The sequence below is a fragment of the Myxine glutinosa genome, chromosome 7 (genome assembly GCF_964187855.1).
Source record: "Myxine glutinosa chromosome 7, kmMyxGlut1.1, whole genome shotgun sequence".
In the NCBI taxonomy this organism is placed as follows: Eukaryota; Metazoa; Chordata; class Myxini; order Myxiniformes; family Myxinidae; genus Myxine; species Myxine glutinosa.
Window position 1 is genome coordinate 41,048,061 of NC_136267.1, and position 15,437 is coordinate 41,063,497.

General features: G+C 41.9%; 1 protein-coding gene across 4 annotated transcripts in view; it reads right to left on the minus strand.

The window, feature by feature from the left end:
• Positions 1 to 2,642: 2,642 nt before the first annotated feature.
• Positions 2,643 to 15,437, minus strand: part of LOC137413502 (solute carrier family 12 member 2) — a 172,510-nt gene continuing 159,715 nt past the window's right edge. For all 4 annotated transcript variants that reach the window (XM_078781572.1, XM_078781571.1, XM_078781573.1 and 1 more), the window contains 4 exons: positions 10,123 to 10,209; positions 9,103 to 9,238; positions 8,800 to 8,867; positions 2,643 to 7,489 (listed from right to left, as the gene is read on the minus strand). In XM_078781572.1, the coding sequence (XP_078637698.1) occupies positions 7,354 to 7,489; positions 8,800 to 8,867; positions 9,103 to 9,238; positions 10,123 to 10,209 (427 nt within the window). In that variant the 3' untranslated portion in view covers positions 2,643 to 7,353. The remainder of the gene's footprint in view (positions 7,490 to 8,799; positions 8,868 to 9,102; positions 9,239 to 10,122; positions 10,210 to 15,437) is intronic.

A 15,437-nucleotide genomic window follows, 5' to 3' on the forward strand; every position in this document is an offset into this window, starting at 1 on the left:
GAAATGTGCATTTAAAGCACTCTTAAAAGCTGAAACGGCACGATTGGGAAACGCGCATTTAAAGCACTCTTAAAAGATGAGCAGCATGATTGGGAAACATTTAATGCGCAATTAAAAGATTAAATCGACACCACTCATCCATCTTACCCTCCACCATGTTTATATCAGAATAAGCCGATTGTCACACTGTCACAGATTCTTTAACCCCAATATGGGGACACTTTAAAAATTACGTAACGCTATTTTCTTTATGGAGGCACGTGCCATGCATGCTGACGGGCTTGGTTAAACCGTACTAATAATTTTTATTTTACATGCGATTCGATTTTTCGGAGTCCCTCTTCATGAGTAACACTTCACCCCAACAAAGCCAATGGAAATCTGATTCAACAAATCTGGGCAGTGTATAATCAGCAAAAGCCTACAGGCCTGATGTCTTCGACCCACCAGAAAAGCACGATGGCAGCCATATTATGTCTGGGTGCGGTGATGGGTGGAGTCAAGTGACAAATGTGGGCGGGGTCCGGCAGCTGTCCGACCAATTGGTGCAAATTGAAAAAATTGCCCGGCAAGGGTCGGCAGGGATCCCCAACAAAAACCACAACGACATGCGACACATCCGCCAATCCGGATTTCGGGCTTATTTGCCCCTTTTGAAGGCACATTTTTTTAATATAAAAGAAAAAGAAGAAAAGAAAAGTTAAACACAACTTGGGACGTACACTCTAACTCCATGGCCAAAGCACACAGTCCAACAAGACTGTCCCATAAGCATACACATGCTCCACACAGCCTGAAGGTTGAAGCACGTGGTCAATCAAAACACATCCATCCTAACCCCAAAGGGCCAGAATGCATGGTCATACAATGGGACCCTTCCTCCATAGGAGTGAGTCCCCACAACTTCAACACCATGTCACCCCTACGAGAGCTTATTTGTTCTCATCAGGATGGCATACTGCATAAACATCTAACCAATGAGGACCAAAATCTTAATTTAAATGAAAACTGTACCTTCTGGTTTTGGTTTGCTATAGCAGGAACGATGGTCTGGGTGGCAGACAAGCTTTTCGTTCTATATACTGTATATATAATATACACTATATATACTGATAATGGATAACCGAGTTCCACCGGGTTGTTATAAGAGAATTTGTTCCCAATAGAGTGTGGAATATTTCAGGAGTTTGACAGGAATGTCTTTTGAAAAGATAATCGCAGGGGACCTGTGGACATTTCACAAAATGTAAAATGTTACTTGCAGTCCTCAACCCCATTCTTCTTCTTCAAGTTTGCATCCTTCCCCTCTCCTCTCCCAACTCAAATTCTGCACCCCTCCCGCCTACCAACTCCAACGCAATGATTGATTTGACCTGTAGTGACCTTGACCCAGTATGGAAGGCATCACTGGTTTCCGTTTTTTCATTATTTTCGTTTTCAGTTTTTCATTATTTTTGTTAATTTGTTCTCCAAATACCGTCAATTATTTGGGGGTATTTGGACAATATGCAAGGCTGCGTTGACCTTTGACCTCAAAATATTTGGTTTCCCAATTCAGTGATGCACTACGTCATTGCTGTTTAATTTCCAAGTTAATAGGATGACAAGTGAAGTTTTTCAGATGAAAATTGATGATTTTAGAAGTTTAACTTTGAGTTGACCTTTGATCTTTTGACCTCAAAAATAGTTGGTTTCCCAATTCAATGAGGCATTATGCAATTGCCATTTAATTTTCAAGTCAATCAGATGAAAATTGATGATTTTCCAGATGAAAATCGATTTTAGAAATTCAACCTCAAGATGACCTTTGACCTCAAAATCAATAGGCTTCTTCCTTATGACCAACTCCACCATCTGGTGAAGTTTCGTGAAGATAAATTTAACATTGTGCCCTGTATGCAATTGACAGACAAACAAACAGACAGACAGACAGAATAACGCACAAGACCAATCAATATACTTCAAAAATCTTCGATTTTGCAAGTAATCTATATATAATGGAGCAAGTGTTTGTATGTATGCATGTATGTATGTATGTATGTCCGCTCTTGGGTTTTGTTAGCTAGGGTGATGGTTGATCGGGGAATGTGAAGGGTGGTGGAGTGAGGTGTGGGGTGTGTGAAAAAGAAACATTAACATATTCGAAATTAGGGCAAATATAATGGAAAAGCAATTACATCCAAATCAGAATCCACCACACATGTCAAATGGTGAATGCGTTAAGTTCATTCATTACGTTTCTGCGTTAAGTTTGAAGACGTTCAGGAAGAATAAGAAGCCTTACCACCAACTTCGACCGCTTCCGGAATCGTTTGATTAATTATTTGTGTTCAAATGTCTGGTAATTGTTTTGTATTTATTTATGCGAATGTGTACTTGTATATAACTGTCATTAATCAAAAAGGCTTATGCACTATAAAGGGATTTTTTGTTTTTAATCCCCAAAAAAAGAACTTTTTTTTTTTTCACAATTTGTTTTCCCCTAAAACACTCCCAGACACTCACTGATGAACCTTTGAAAGTTTGACGAAGATCCGTTTAGCCATCTCAGAGAAAAATGGCGACAAAGACAGACAGACCAACGGCTCTCTTATATAGTGGATGATATATACACTGAACAGCAAAATAAACGTCAGTCAGAATCAATATTTTGGAGTCTTTATTTTCAAGTCATGATCAACACGAATTGAGATTTAGGATCAACATGAAACATTACAGGTATGGTCACCACAGTTCAAACAATAATGTGAAATGTTCTGAATAAGAAAAACACAAGACCAGGTGAGAACAAGGGAGGTCAAAATCAGTATCTTGTGTGACCCCCGTGAGCGTTGATGACAGCCATACATCGTTTGTACATGGAGTGGATTAATCGGTTGATGAAGGCATTTGTCACTTGGGCCCACACTCTGAGAAACGCCGGACTGAGTTGAGCTGCAGTTGTCGGCCTTGGTCGAACGTCATTCAGTCTTCTTTGAACCTCGTCCCACAAGTGCTCTATCGGGTTTAAATCGGGGCTGAGCGCAGGCCAGTGCATGGTTTGGATGCCATTCTGTTGCAGGAAGCCCCTTGTTGCTCTGGCAGTGTGGGCACGGGCGTTGTCCTGCTGGAAGACATGATTTCCGTGACGTCCAAAATGTGGCACAACGTGAGGTCTGAGGACTTGATCGATGTAGCGAGCAGCTGTGACACCATTGCCTCTTCCTGGACCAATATTCTGGAACACCACAGGACCGACTTTGTGATTGAGAGCAATAGCATCCCATACCATGATGTTTGGACCACCCCACGAGTCTCTTTCCAGCACACAGTCATCTGAGTAGCGTTCCGCACGTCTACGCCAAACTCTCACTCTGCCATCTGCCGTGGAAACACAGTATCGGCTTTCGTCTGAGAAAAGAACGGTTCTCCACTGCTGGTAACGCCAATTTTGATGCTGTGTGGCCCACTGTAGTCGGTCAGGGCAGTGTCGAGCTGTAAGAATGGGGCCACGATACGGCCTGTGACAACGGACATCCCTGTTCTTCAAACGTCGACGGACTGTATCACCACTAATGTGTCTCTGGTGGGTTCCAACTGTTTGTCTTGCAGTTTCTGTAGCCCTGGTAAAGCGATATTGGATGTGATGACGCACAATCTGTCAATCCTGTCGTGGTGTTGTTACCCTCGGTCTGCCACTGCGTGGGCGGTCATCGGTGCTGTTGGTGGCCTGGTATCGTTCCTGTAACCTGTAGATGGTTCTCACGTTGACATGGAAAGCATTGGCCACCATTCGTGCAGTCTGTCCAGCATGCAATCCTCCAATAGCCTGGTCTCTCTGAATCCTCGTAAGTCTGGGCATGGCGCTGGCATCGAAACACGAATGATGAACACACGTTTTGGGGTGCCTTTTATAGGGAAAGTCACAAGGAGACGCACGTGCATTTTGATTTCCATGGGAATCATGCACGACTTTGTACCATGGTCGTTTTTTGGCCTGCGTTTTGGTGACCTGTTTTTATCCACGTGTGCACCACTGTCGGTAGTTAGGATTAAATGTAGATACAGACTCATGTAAATAACGAGATATCTAAATGAAATGCATTGATATTTCTATGGGAAATGTTCAGGAATTATTTTTATGAAGTGACGTTTCTATTGCTGTTCAGTATATTAAAACACACACAACTTATATAAGGCTGTCACCGGCACTTTTTGTGTCAAATGCTAGTAGATATCGAACATAATGTAACATTATTCCTCTTTCAGTGAGTACAAGTTCAGTGGTGGATGGTAATAAATGAATAAATGGCACACAAGCTCAGAGCATCCAGCTTCAATCAAAGCAAACCGAACAGTCCTTTACTGCATGGCATGGTGCTCGCCATTGGAAATGGAATCAATTGGTTATAACTTTTCATCTCACCAACCGACTCACGAGCAGGGCTTGATTAATTAATCTTTCACCAATCTACCAAAATACTTCTCAGCCATATTGCAGGTCATTGTGAGGAAACACCAGTAAAGGGACACCATTAAAAAATAAGTTCAACAAACTGCAAAATGGCACACGAGTGTCATTTTATTGCAGATTCGAAAAATATTTGGTGCAGTGCAAAGCAGCGACTACAAGAGGGCTCTTCGATGCAAATGCAAACTGCAAAGAAATGCAAACGGACGATCATTCCTCCTCCCATACCCAATAAAAATAAATGCAGGCCGTTACATGCTCGTTTACACACAGTATACGGACCAGGCCAGTGAGACGCCATCCAAGCCGAAGAGCTAACTGCTCAGCGCCACACTGACAATTGTAAACAGAGTAGATCCCATTTCACTCTACCAAAGCTATTACATTGTGATCCAAACTTTAATATCAATCATACTAAAATAAGGCAATTCTCTGCTTGTATGGATGCATGTACATATGTCTGATAACTATAGTATAAAAACGGCTCAGCCAATCTCCACCACATTCTGCGAATGGACTCGGTGTATTCAGGGTCTGGTCATGGGCACAAAATAATGCCGGCGAGAATGGGGAGGTGAGTTACGATTTTCAACTGGACATCAGAATAGTGCAGGTGATTTAAACACTGCCCCCTGATTGAGGGAGTGGGTATCGACATATTTTTTTCACTTAAGGAGGGAACGAGTGTTACCGTCATCAAAAGGAGACGCGCCCCTTCGTCCCCCACACAAGAAGCAGGACGTCAAGGAGGGAGTTGGTTATTGACATGATATTTCGCTCCCTGTTGAAGAATGGTATTACTCGTAATTTAAAAAAAGAATAATTGGAAAAAAAACCCGTAAAGAAACGTACGTAACGGTCCGTAAAGAAATCCGTTGTTCATCAGCAGTTGTTTGGTTTACCCAAAATTTTGACTTGAGAACAAGGTCGTAAGCAGTTGCAGATTTACTTTCGACCCGTCAAAAGCGTTTTGGCGATCTGAATGAAGATTAGAATGAAAAGGCAAACCAAACATTCTTTTGGTACAAAGGCAACAAAGTCATCTCTAGCAAGCACTTATATTTTCGACTAATGTATAAAACGATCCGGCTTTGTGCTTAAATAAAAGTAAGTATTCACATCAAGGTCCGGCACAGGGAAAACGGAATAAAACTAACAAATACAGAAGCTCGTGCACTCGGCAATGGTGCAGCATCAGCGTTGGACCCTGCTTCGTTCTGTGCGCATGATTGCAAGGCATCAGCGGCATTATTGGAAGCTAACAGCAAGAAAAGTGCAGCATTGAGTGGGGAAACCCACTGGAATCCTTGTGCAATTGTACACGAGTTGTCATGGGTCAGAGAACATCATTGCAGCCTTCGAGAGCACCTCAAAGCCAAAGCTCCATTCACCACTAATGGTGAACTAATGGTGAAATCAATCTCACCACTTCCGGGAAAACTAGGTAGTGTATCCAGAGGTTTTCTTGAGAATTGTTTCTTTATTTTATGGGCCACGTTTTCTTTTTTTAGGTTAGGCAAAACTACCTTTTCACCATTTCCCCACCCCCTACCCCCTTATGACTGAATGCAAAAATGTGAATATCTACACAAGTAAAAAACAAACTTTGAGGGAAATAGTGATGGTGTCAACAAGCTTTGTACGCGAAAAGCCTGCCGGCATATCGGAGGCTGGTGAGCGACAAACCGCCAGTCTGCGATCTGATCTGAGTCCGGCGTGATGAGCCACATGCCGATGATCGGAGGCCAGCACGTGACAAGCCGCTTTCCACTCATGACGAGCCGCTTGTCAATGAGCATAGGCTGGCATGCGATGAACCACCTGCTATGAGAGGAGGCTGGCATGCAACAAGCTGCCTGCTTGCAGAAGATGGAGGCCAGCACATGATAAGCTGCCTGCCAGTGGCAAGAGGCGGCCAGTTTTCGATGACCCTCCACCTACCGGGTGATGTGGTTATCTACACAAGTTAAAAAAAAAAAGAAGGATTTGAGGGGAATGGTGATGGTGAAATCATGGCCGGTGCGCAACGAGCTGCCTGCCAGCAGGTGATGCGACTGCAAGCAAGTTGAGGTCAGTGGGGGATGTGCCTGTTGGCGAGGAGGCCGGTAAGCGACGTGCTTACCAGTAAGCGGAGGCTGATGGGCGACGCACTTGCTGGCGAGTCTTGTACAGGGGGGGGGGGGGGGTTTGGAGGGGGGGAAGAGCCGTCTGTGGGCACGTGGAGGCTGGTGTGCAAGCCGCCTGTTGGTGTGGATGCGAGTGAATGACCCACTTTACAGGAAACTAAAGCCAATTAAACCATGTATATGGAGATGCTTCCAGGATACTGACAATATATATGAGAACATGCAGATTCAAGATTGCTGAATGCAAATTAATTTCACCAATTTTCTCTGCACGGTAAATTAAATCGGGAAAAAATATTCGCCACCAGGCCTTCGCGAAATTTCTTTTTTAAGAACTAGATGGATTTTAATTTCACATTTTGTGATTTCTAAGAGTGCCAACAGAACCCTCTGATGTATTTAAACTTGGATGTGAATGAAGATGTACAAAAATAAAAAAAATGGAACCTTTAGGGTTCATGCAAAAGGGCACTTGAAAAGCAATAACGTGGAGGAAAACAACATCGAGGCAAAAAAGAAAATCCTCGAATTCGCCATTATAGAGACCTCAACAGTTTGCTTTGATTTCAGATGATCAAAACTCAGGATGTAGGTCCAAGGAATTCTCATTTTTCTCATTAATGGCTTGGTCTTGACGAAATTTAAAAAAAGCTGCAGCATCGCAGTTATAAAATAGTGGAAATAAGTGAAGGAGTTGAGGAAAAAGGCAGGTGGTCGAAGGCTCGGAGATTGGGAGATCTCTGGATTTGGAGGAGAATGGCGAGTAATGTGGAGGGATTACGAATAGAAGGTGAGAACACTCTGCTGGTTCCCGCGAATGAGAAGCGTTGACGGAAGGTCCTGTGAGAGTACCTCCAACCATGCCAAGTAAAGTGCACTGGGAACCGCACCTTTGCGTGCCACCGGAAGTGTACTGTTATGGGTGGAAAAATAAAAGAAATAATGATGCGTGCACACATACGCAGTTTTCCAACATTCGACAAAGTAAAGCACTTTTAAATTAAAAAACCCTTTCCTCCAACATGCATCTGTCGGTCATCAATTATAAACTGTTTTCTTAATTTTGTGTAATGGCAGTTTGAATGTGGCTAATTAAACTAAATTTAAAAGAACATTTAATTAAAACCAATATAAAAATAACTAGAAAGCATCTGAAAATGCAAACCCATCCACATATGCTTTATATTTAGACGTCTTCTTATTCTGTATGCTAAACATGACGAAAACAGCTAAAAATGTATACAAAATGAAAATTTTATGTAGCGTTGACTTTTGCCCTTTTGATATTAAAAAACAATCAGCTTTGAGCTTTTGATTGGTGAACCAATTCAGTGACCCAATATGCCAATTCTTAAAACTTCAGGTCAATCAGATGAAAATTGACAATTTTATGTGACACTGACCATTGACCTTTTGATCTTAAAAAAATAATAATAATAATAATCAAAAAATCCGAAGGTAGCGGTTCAGTTTGGCATTTCTAATACGAAATAAGCATAGCCTAAAAATGAACGAAACACATTAGAATTACCCGGTCGAACCACACTTTAGGACCCATTGTAATTAAACACAGTGGCTTAGAAAAGTTATTCTTCTTCATTTTTTGACGGACGGACGGACATAGGCAAATATCGAAGCGGCTTAACCGCCTAGAAAAAAAAAAAGCCTTCTAGTTGTTGATATGTGAACCAATTCAATGACCCAATAATCAAATTCTTAAAATTTCAGGACAATTGGATGAAAATGATGTGATGCTGACCATTGACCTTTTGACTAAATTATTAATTTTTCTTCGCCATATTCTCATAATAAAGCAATGTTGAAAATTTGGTAAATTGCTTAGCTTTGACGACATTTTGACGACAAAATTTGACGACAAAATCTCAAATGGTAAAAAACGTTACGGCTCAGACAGACACAGAAGTGATTGCAAAACCCTGTTTCCCGCTGCGTGGGGAACGAGCCAAAAGACATTTCAGTTCAATCGACACCACATCAAACAACACTGTTGAAATATGACCGCCATGTTAAATTATCATAAGAAATGGATGTCGTTCCACAAAAAATCAAATTCATTTCACCAATATTTATCTAAATTATTCCATTTAACCTAAAGTCTTTATATTGCAATTAGATACCGAGAGAAATTCCCAGATTTTATTTTAACATTCCATGACCACCCATTATGAAAGGAAGATTGAGAAAGAAGGCAGAAAAACGTACATGACGATGAGTTTGGCATCTCCTGAGTATTTGTGTAAAAGCTCATTAAGGCGGATTTGTCGGTTGGTCTGTCGGACACACAAACATTACTCCAGCAAATGTATCAAAACAGCAAAAGGAATAGTTCTTCCTCAACATCTATGACACGACTCGACCATGGCAAAACGATCTCCGCCCAGACTTATTCATGAAAACAACAAATCGGTTTTTGAGATTAAAGATATAGTTAATGTTTAGCAAAACTATAAAGTGCAGAAAAATAGGAATGAAACAACAGCAAGACATCCATCCTGCCCGCATCACCTTATCCCTGTTCCTTTCCATCTCGTCATCAGTAATCTTCCAAGGACATTCCTTCTTCAGGACATCTGCCACCTCTTCTCCAATCTCTTCTTCATGTATACGGAATGGCTCAATCATCTCCTCAAATGCATGCACACTGAAAAACCGAACATAATAAGTCGTGGGTCCACCTTGTCTTGCCCAGTTGCAGTGCTATGGGGTTTTGAGAGGGGGTGGAGCCATGATGACATGGGGCTGGGAATGTGATGATGGTGCTGCTCCATCATACTGTTCACATTCAAGGAGATGAGATGGGAAAGCACCCAAGCAGGATCACTTCACTAGCCTGGTTAAAAGGTGGGTTTCCTTGTGGCAGGTGGGATTTATGTGGAAGGAAGTACTGCTTAAACCATACCAATCTTATTAATGATCTTGAAGGGGAAGAGGGTGGGTGGAGAGTGATGTGCTTAATCCTGCATAGTCTGGTCTATTTGCATTACGTGACTACACTTTATGGTTGATTCTCATTGCCCTCAGGGAAACTTAGTTAGCACCAAAATGCATTCTATGAAATGGCAGCATCATTTAAAATTTCCACACCGATTTCTGCCAACCACAAGGCCAACTAGAACGGCACTCGGTAGCACACATACCTCTACAAGGCTGAACAGTAAGTTTTGTATCCACCTGATAGGCTGGATCTGGATCCTGACCTGAACCAAAATCTAATTGGCTTGTTCATGTCATCTTAGCAATTCATCCACCGAGTTTTGTCATCACTCAGCCACAACATTTTAAAATATGCCAGGCTGTATACTGTTTTGTCCCCATCACTAAATGGTGAAGAATCACTTAAAAACTATAGTATCCAGTTCTGGATCTTCACCAAAATTAATTCGTCCTTGACACACCCAACCTAACCACTAAATTTTGTCCGAATCCGTCAACAACCTTTTGAGATATCCTGCTCACAACCAAACAAACATACAGACGGGTGAAAACCTTAGGTGGCAGAGGTGACAAAGTAGCCTATGTTCTCACCTCTCTTTGTCTGGCTTTGTGTTCATTTCACCAAGCACCTCAATATCTGAAAAATCAATGCGAAACTTGTTGAGAAGTGTTGCCATCCTTTGGGGGGGGGGGGGCGGGGGGGGCGGGAAGAAGATAGGGTGAAAAGATGTAAAAGTAAAGTCTGGTCAAGCAGCAAAAAAGGTAAAAAAATAAACATACAAAGAATTGGACAAACTGCAGTCATTTCACAGACAAGCATGAAAGCTGGAAGTTGCTCCCTTAAGTCGGTGAACACAGACATGAAACGTTTCAACACAACAACAACATGCATTTTAAGGCCATTTTACCTGCTAGAGCAGGGGTTAGTCTTGTGGTCCCCATGACAATCTTCTCCATTTTGCCCTATTTTCTGCATCTCTACTTGTTAACCCCCTTGCCCACATTTCTTCTTCCACCAAATTTAGCCAAGTCTTTCTCGGTCTTCCCCGTCCTCGACGTCCTTCTACATTCATTTCCATCACTCTTCTCAACCAGTCACTTTCATCCTTCCTCAACACATGACCAAACATTCCTTCCTCAACACATTCTTCCTCAACACATCCTTCCTCAACACATTCCTCAACACATACCTCTCCCACTGCCCCCTTCCCACGCCCCCCCCCCCAAAGCCCTCGCCCTCTCTCAGATCTCTCGATGTCTCCATGTCTCTCGGTCCCTGCTCTCAAATGTTGTGTTTGTGTCCTTCCCCCTCTCTCCCCATCTTGTCTACCGCTCCCTATGTTATATGTTTTATGTGTCGGTTTGTCTTTCTGTGTGATTAATGTTCGCTCTTTCACGAGCCTCGAACTTGTATACAAAAAAAAAAAAAAAAAAAAAAAAAAAAAACCATCTCAACCTGTTTCTCTTCGCAGCATCCATCACAGGCTCTATTCCCATCATCTTTCGCAATTCATCATTTGTCTTCCTCTCTCTCAACGATACTCCGCACATCCACCGAACCATTCGCATTTCCACCATTTCCAGCCTTCGTTGCTGCTCTACGTTCATTACCCATGTCTCGCTCCCATAAATCATAACACTTCTCACACATGCAGCATACACCTTTCCCTTCAGCTTCAACGACACTCCCCTCCTCATCAGCATGCCACTCAGTTCCCGAAACTTCTTTCATGCACATCTCACTAGCAACCGTTGCCGAGTCTGATCCACCTTCTCCATTCAGCATGTCTCCGAGATAGCAAAATGTTTTCACACCTTCCAACTTCAAGCCGTCTCCAAGATCCAACTCAACATTTCCTCCATCTGCAGCTCCCTCTGTGCACACCTTACATTTGAATGTAGCTGCCACACTGGTTAATGACCCTCTCAGACCACTACATTTTTGATGAACCCACTCAGCGCACATTGTACATTGAAATGAGTTCACTCCGACACCCTTCCTGCACACAGCACATGGCCACTTCCCAGTTCTTTCCACCTCACCACATGCTTTACCACTTGCCACCACCTTCGTCTTTCCGATATTCACCTTCAGACCTTTTGTCTCCAAACATTCCTTCCACTTGTTCATCTTTTCCTTCAGTCCATCCATACTTTCCGCAATCAACACCAGATCATCTGCAGACAACAACTCCCACGGTAAACCCTCCTTTACTTTCTGAGCCAGCACCTCCATCACAGCTACAAATAGGAGTGGACTTAGTACCGACCCCTGATGCACTCCCACCTTCACCTCAAACTCACCACTGTTCCCGTCCTTCATCCTTACAGCTGTGCGCGCTCTTTTGTACATTGCCATCACTACTCTGATCAACCATTCCTGCACTCCTAACTTCCTCAATGCCCATGTCAATACTTCGTGTGGAACCCGATCGAATGCTTTCTCCAGATCAACAAACCCAAGAAACAACTTCTTCCTCTTCTCCAGGTACTTTTCCTGCAACTGCCTCACAATAAATAGCGCGTATTGTCGTTCCTCTTCCTGGCATAAATCCAAACTGCATTTTGTCGATCTTCACCTTCTTCCTTATCCTCCTCTCCAACACCCTTTCCAATACCTTCATTCCATGCTCCAATAACTTTGCTCGGTACGAGCCACGCTCCAGAGGGTCACCTTTCCCCTTGTATAGAGGGACGAGGGTACTCAGTTCCCAATCCACTGGAATGCGGCCTTCTTTCACCACCAGATTACAGATCTCTGTCATTCTCTTCACACCCCAACTTCCTGCTGCCTGAAACATATCTCCCACAACTCCCGTCGGCCCTCCCGCTTTTCTACTCCTCATTGCTTTTATCGCTTCCTCAACTTCCTTCTCAGTTATCTTCTCTGCCGGTCCTAAAACTGGGTTACTCTCTATGTTGCTATCCCATTCATTCTCTGTATTCAACAGCATTTCCATATATCTTTTCCATCTTCCTTTAATTCCATCTGGGTCCACAAAGATTTGTCCCACTTCATCCTTCAAGCAACTCACCCCCATCACATCACACCTCTCTTTCGCTATCTGCTTTGCAATCCTGAAGACCGCTCTCTGACCCTCTTCCAAATCCAAGCGTTCTCCGAACATTTTCCTCCATGCCTCCTGCGCCTTTGCTACCTCTTTCTTTGCTACCTCTTTCTTTGCAACCTTCTTGGCTGACTTATAACTTTCATGCTCTGCTTTTTCTGCTCCCGTACCCTTCGCCTTCTGCCACTCCTTGAGCTTATTCCTCTTCTCGTCAATCCTCTTTCCAACTTCATCATCCCACCACCATGTTTCCGAGCGCCTCGGTGGTCCTTTTGTCCATCCACATACCTCACCAACGGCTCCCAACAGACTATCGTTCATTGACATCCAACCACTTTCAAGCTCAACCACATCATCCTCTGCCCTACTCAGCCTCTCTTTTAATGCCTCCCTTACTGTCACCTCTTTCAATCTCCACACCTTCATTCTCGGTTGGTACTTCACCCGCTGAGCTCTCCTCGCACCTTTCACACATTTCAACACACATGTATAAAAATAAATAAACTAGATAAAATAAATAAATAAGATATTAATTAGATACATACATACATACATATATATATATATATATATATATATATATATATATATATATATATATATATATATATATATATATATATATATATATATATATATATATATATATATATATACAGTCATCCCTCGCTATATCGCGGTTCACTTTTCGCGGATTCGGTACATCGCGGTTTTTTCTCGCTAGTATATGTAAAATTATATCGCGGATTTTTCGCTATATCGCGGGATTTTGCGGTATAAATGTATTTTTATATACTATTATTTTAAATATTTTTGTGGTAAAATAAGCATTTTCTAGCCTAAAAAATTAAAAAACGTAAAGAAATAAGAAAAATACAGTATTTAAAACATATTACAAGAAATAAAATACTGTACATAGTGTACAGTAGAAGGGTAGACAAAGAGTCGTGCATATGGAAAACGCCAGTACATTCATCATCGTCATCACCTTCATCGTCATCAGTACTGCACAGCTAATTCATCATCATCTTCATCACGCAAGTTGTAGTATTGAAGAGCCGGGGCTCTTGCTTGATACGGACGAAATGACGGGCAAGACACAAACTCGTCCGAGAAGATATTTATTCTCAAAACCAACTCGGGAACACTGAAAAGCCCATTTATCGGGCTGCATTATAAAGCACAACCAGAAACCGAAAGCCACGCCTCTCAAGCGTGGCGTGCTTCGGTGAATCGGTGGTCACGTGATCAACAGGTGTAGCTGATTATACCCGCAAAGCGCGGCACGCTTTAACGGTCACGTGACCAGCCACTCTCGCGCCGGGAATCCCCGCCGGTGACGTCACCGGCTGGAGCAAGGAGATTCTGATGCTGGTCTTGCTTGGGGAACCCATGGGTAGCTACAGTATCTTCAATGGTGAGTACCCATTATAATTTTATATGTTGTTAAAATTACGTATGTTTAAGAGTGTAAAAAGTGTTTAAGAGTATAGGAAGTGTTTATAAGAGTATGGGAAAGGTTAATAAGAGTGTGGGGAGTTCATAATGCTTTAAAATATATATATTAAAAAAAAAAAAATATGGTCGCTACTTCGCGGATTTTCGTTTATCGCGGGGGGTTCTGGAACGTAACCCCCGCGATAAACGAGGGTTCACTGTATATATATATATATATATATATATATATATATATATATATATACATATATACATACATACATACATACACATATATATATATATAAATATATATATATATATATATATATATATATATATGTGTGTGTGTGTGTGTGTGTGTGTGTGTGTGTGTGTGTGTGTGTGTGTGTGTGTGTGTGTGTGTGTGTGTGTGTGTGTGTGTGTGTGTGTGTGTGTGTGTGTGTGTGTCACGCTACCAGATTCTTGTACCAGATGCTCAAATTATGGATTTCGAGTTATACCTGCAGCATTAAAGTACCAACCCTGTACCTTCATAAAATAGCAGGGTTGGTCAAATTGGGCAATTACAAATTCATTAAAACAAAAATTTAAATATTCATGTGTTCCCCAAAATGTCAAGTTTTTCAACTTTTCATGCCAGGAAATCTAGAAAATTTCGCAAAAAATACCAACCAGTAATTTGCAATCAGAATCAATTTCTAGGGTTTAAAGGTTTTTTTCAAGCATGATGTTGGACAAGTAAAGCAAATAAAAGTACCATAAGAGTTATTGGCCGAGTGCCAATTATTTTTTTAGCACCTTGCCAATATTCTGTATTTTTCACTTTTTTTCCAAGCAAATAAGTTGTGACCAGCACTGATTTTAATTGGAATTTATGGGAAACAAACACGCACATGTTTCTTCTAATACTGCTGTATTTATTATGTGCAGCATAATCTGCATTGAATCTTCAAGCATAATCTGCATTGCAACTGTACACAAATACTGTAAATCATCGCCCGCCATCTGTACGCTAGCCCAAGCTGTCATGCCAAAATATCAAGGCAAAATGACGAGTAGGCCTCCATGTATAGAATTTTCACACACATGTTTGGTGAAGTCCCATTTACAAGACGTATGTACACACGGCTTGACTTATCCATGAAGGACAACAAATGCATGTGGCATCATACTACTTACACTTGAAAACCCCACGAGATATAAAGTTGGCAGCCAGAAGTGCGATTCAAAGGTCAAGTCATTATCTTGTGAGCCTAATTCACAAAGTACATACAAGTACAGCATTGTTCAGTAAACTATATTCTTTGTCCAGTATATGACTAAAATATCATGCACACTGGATGCACAGCACTGAGCAGCATGTACAGGTCTTATCAATTGCACAAACTATGATGACTG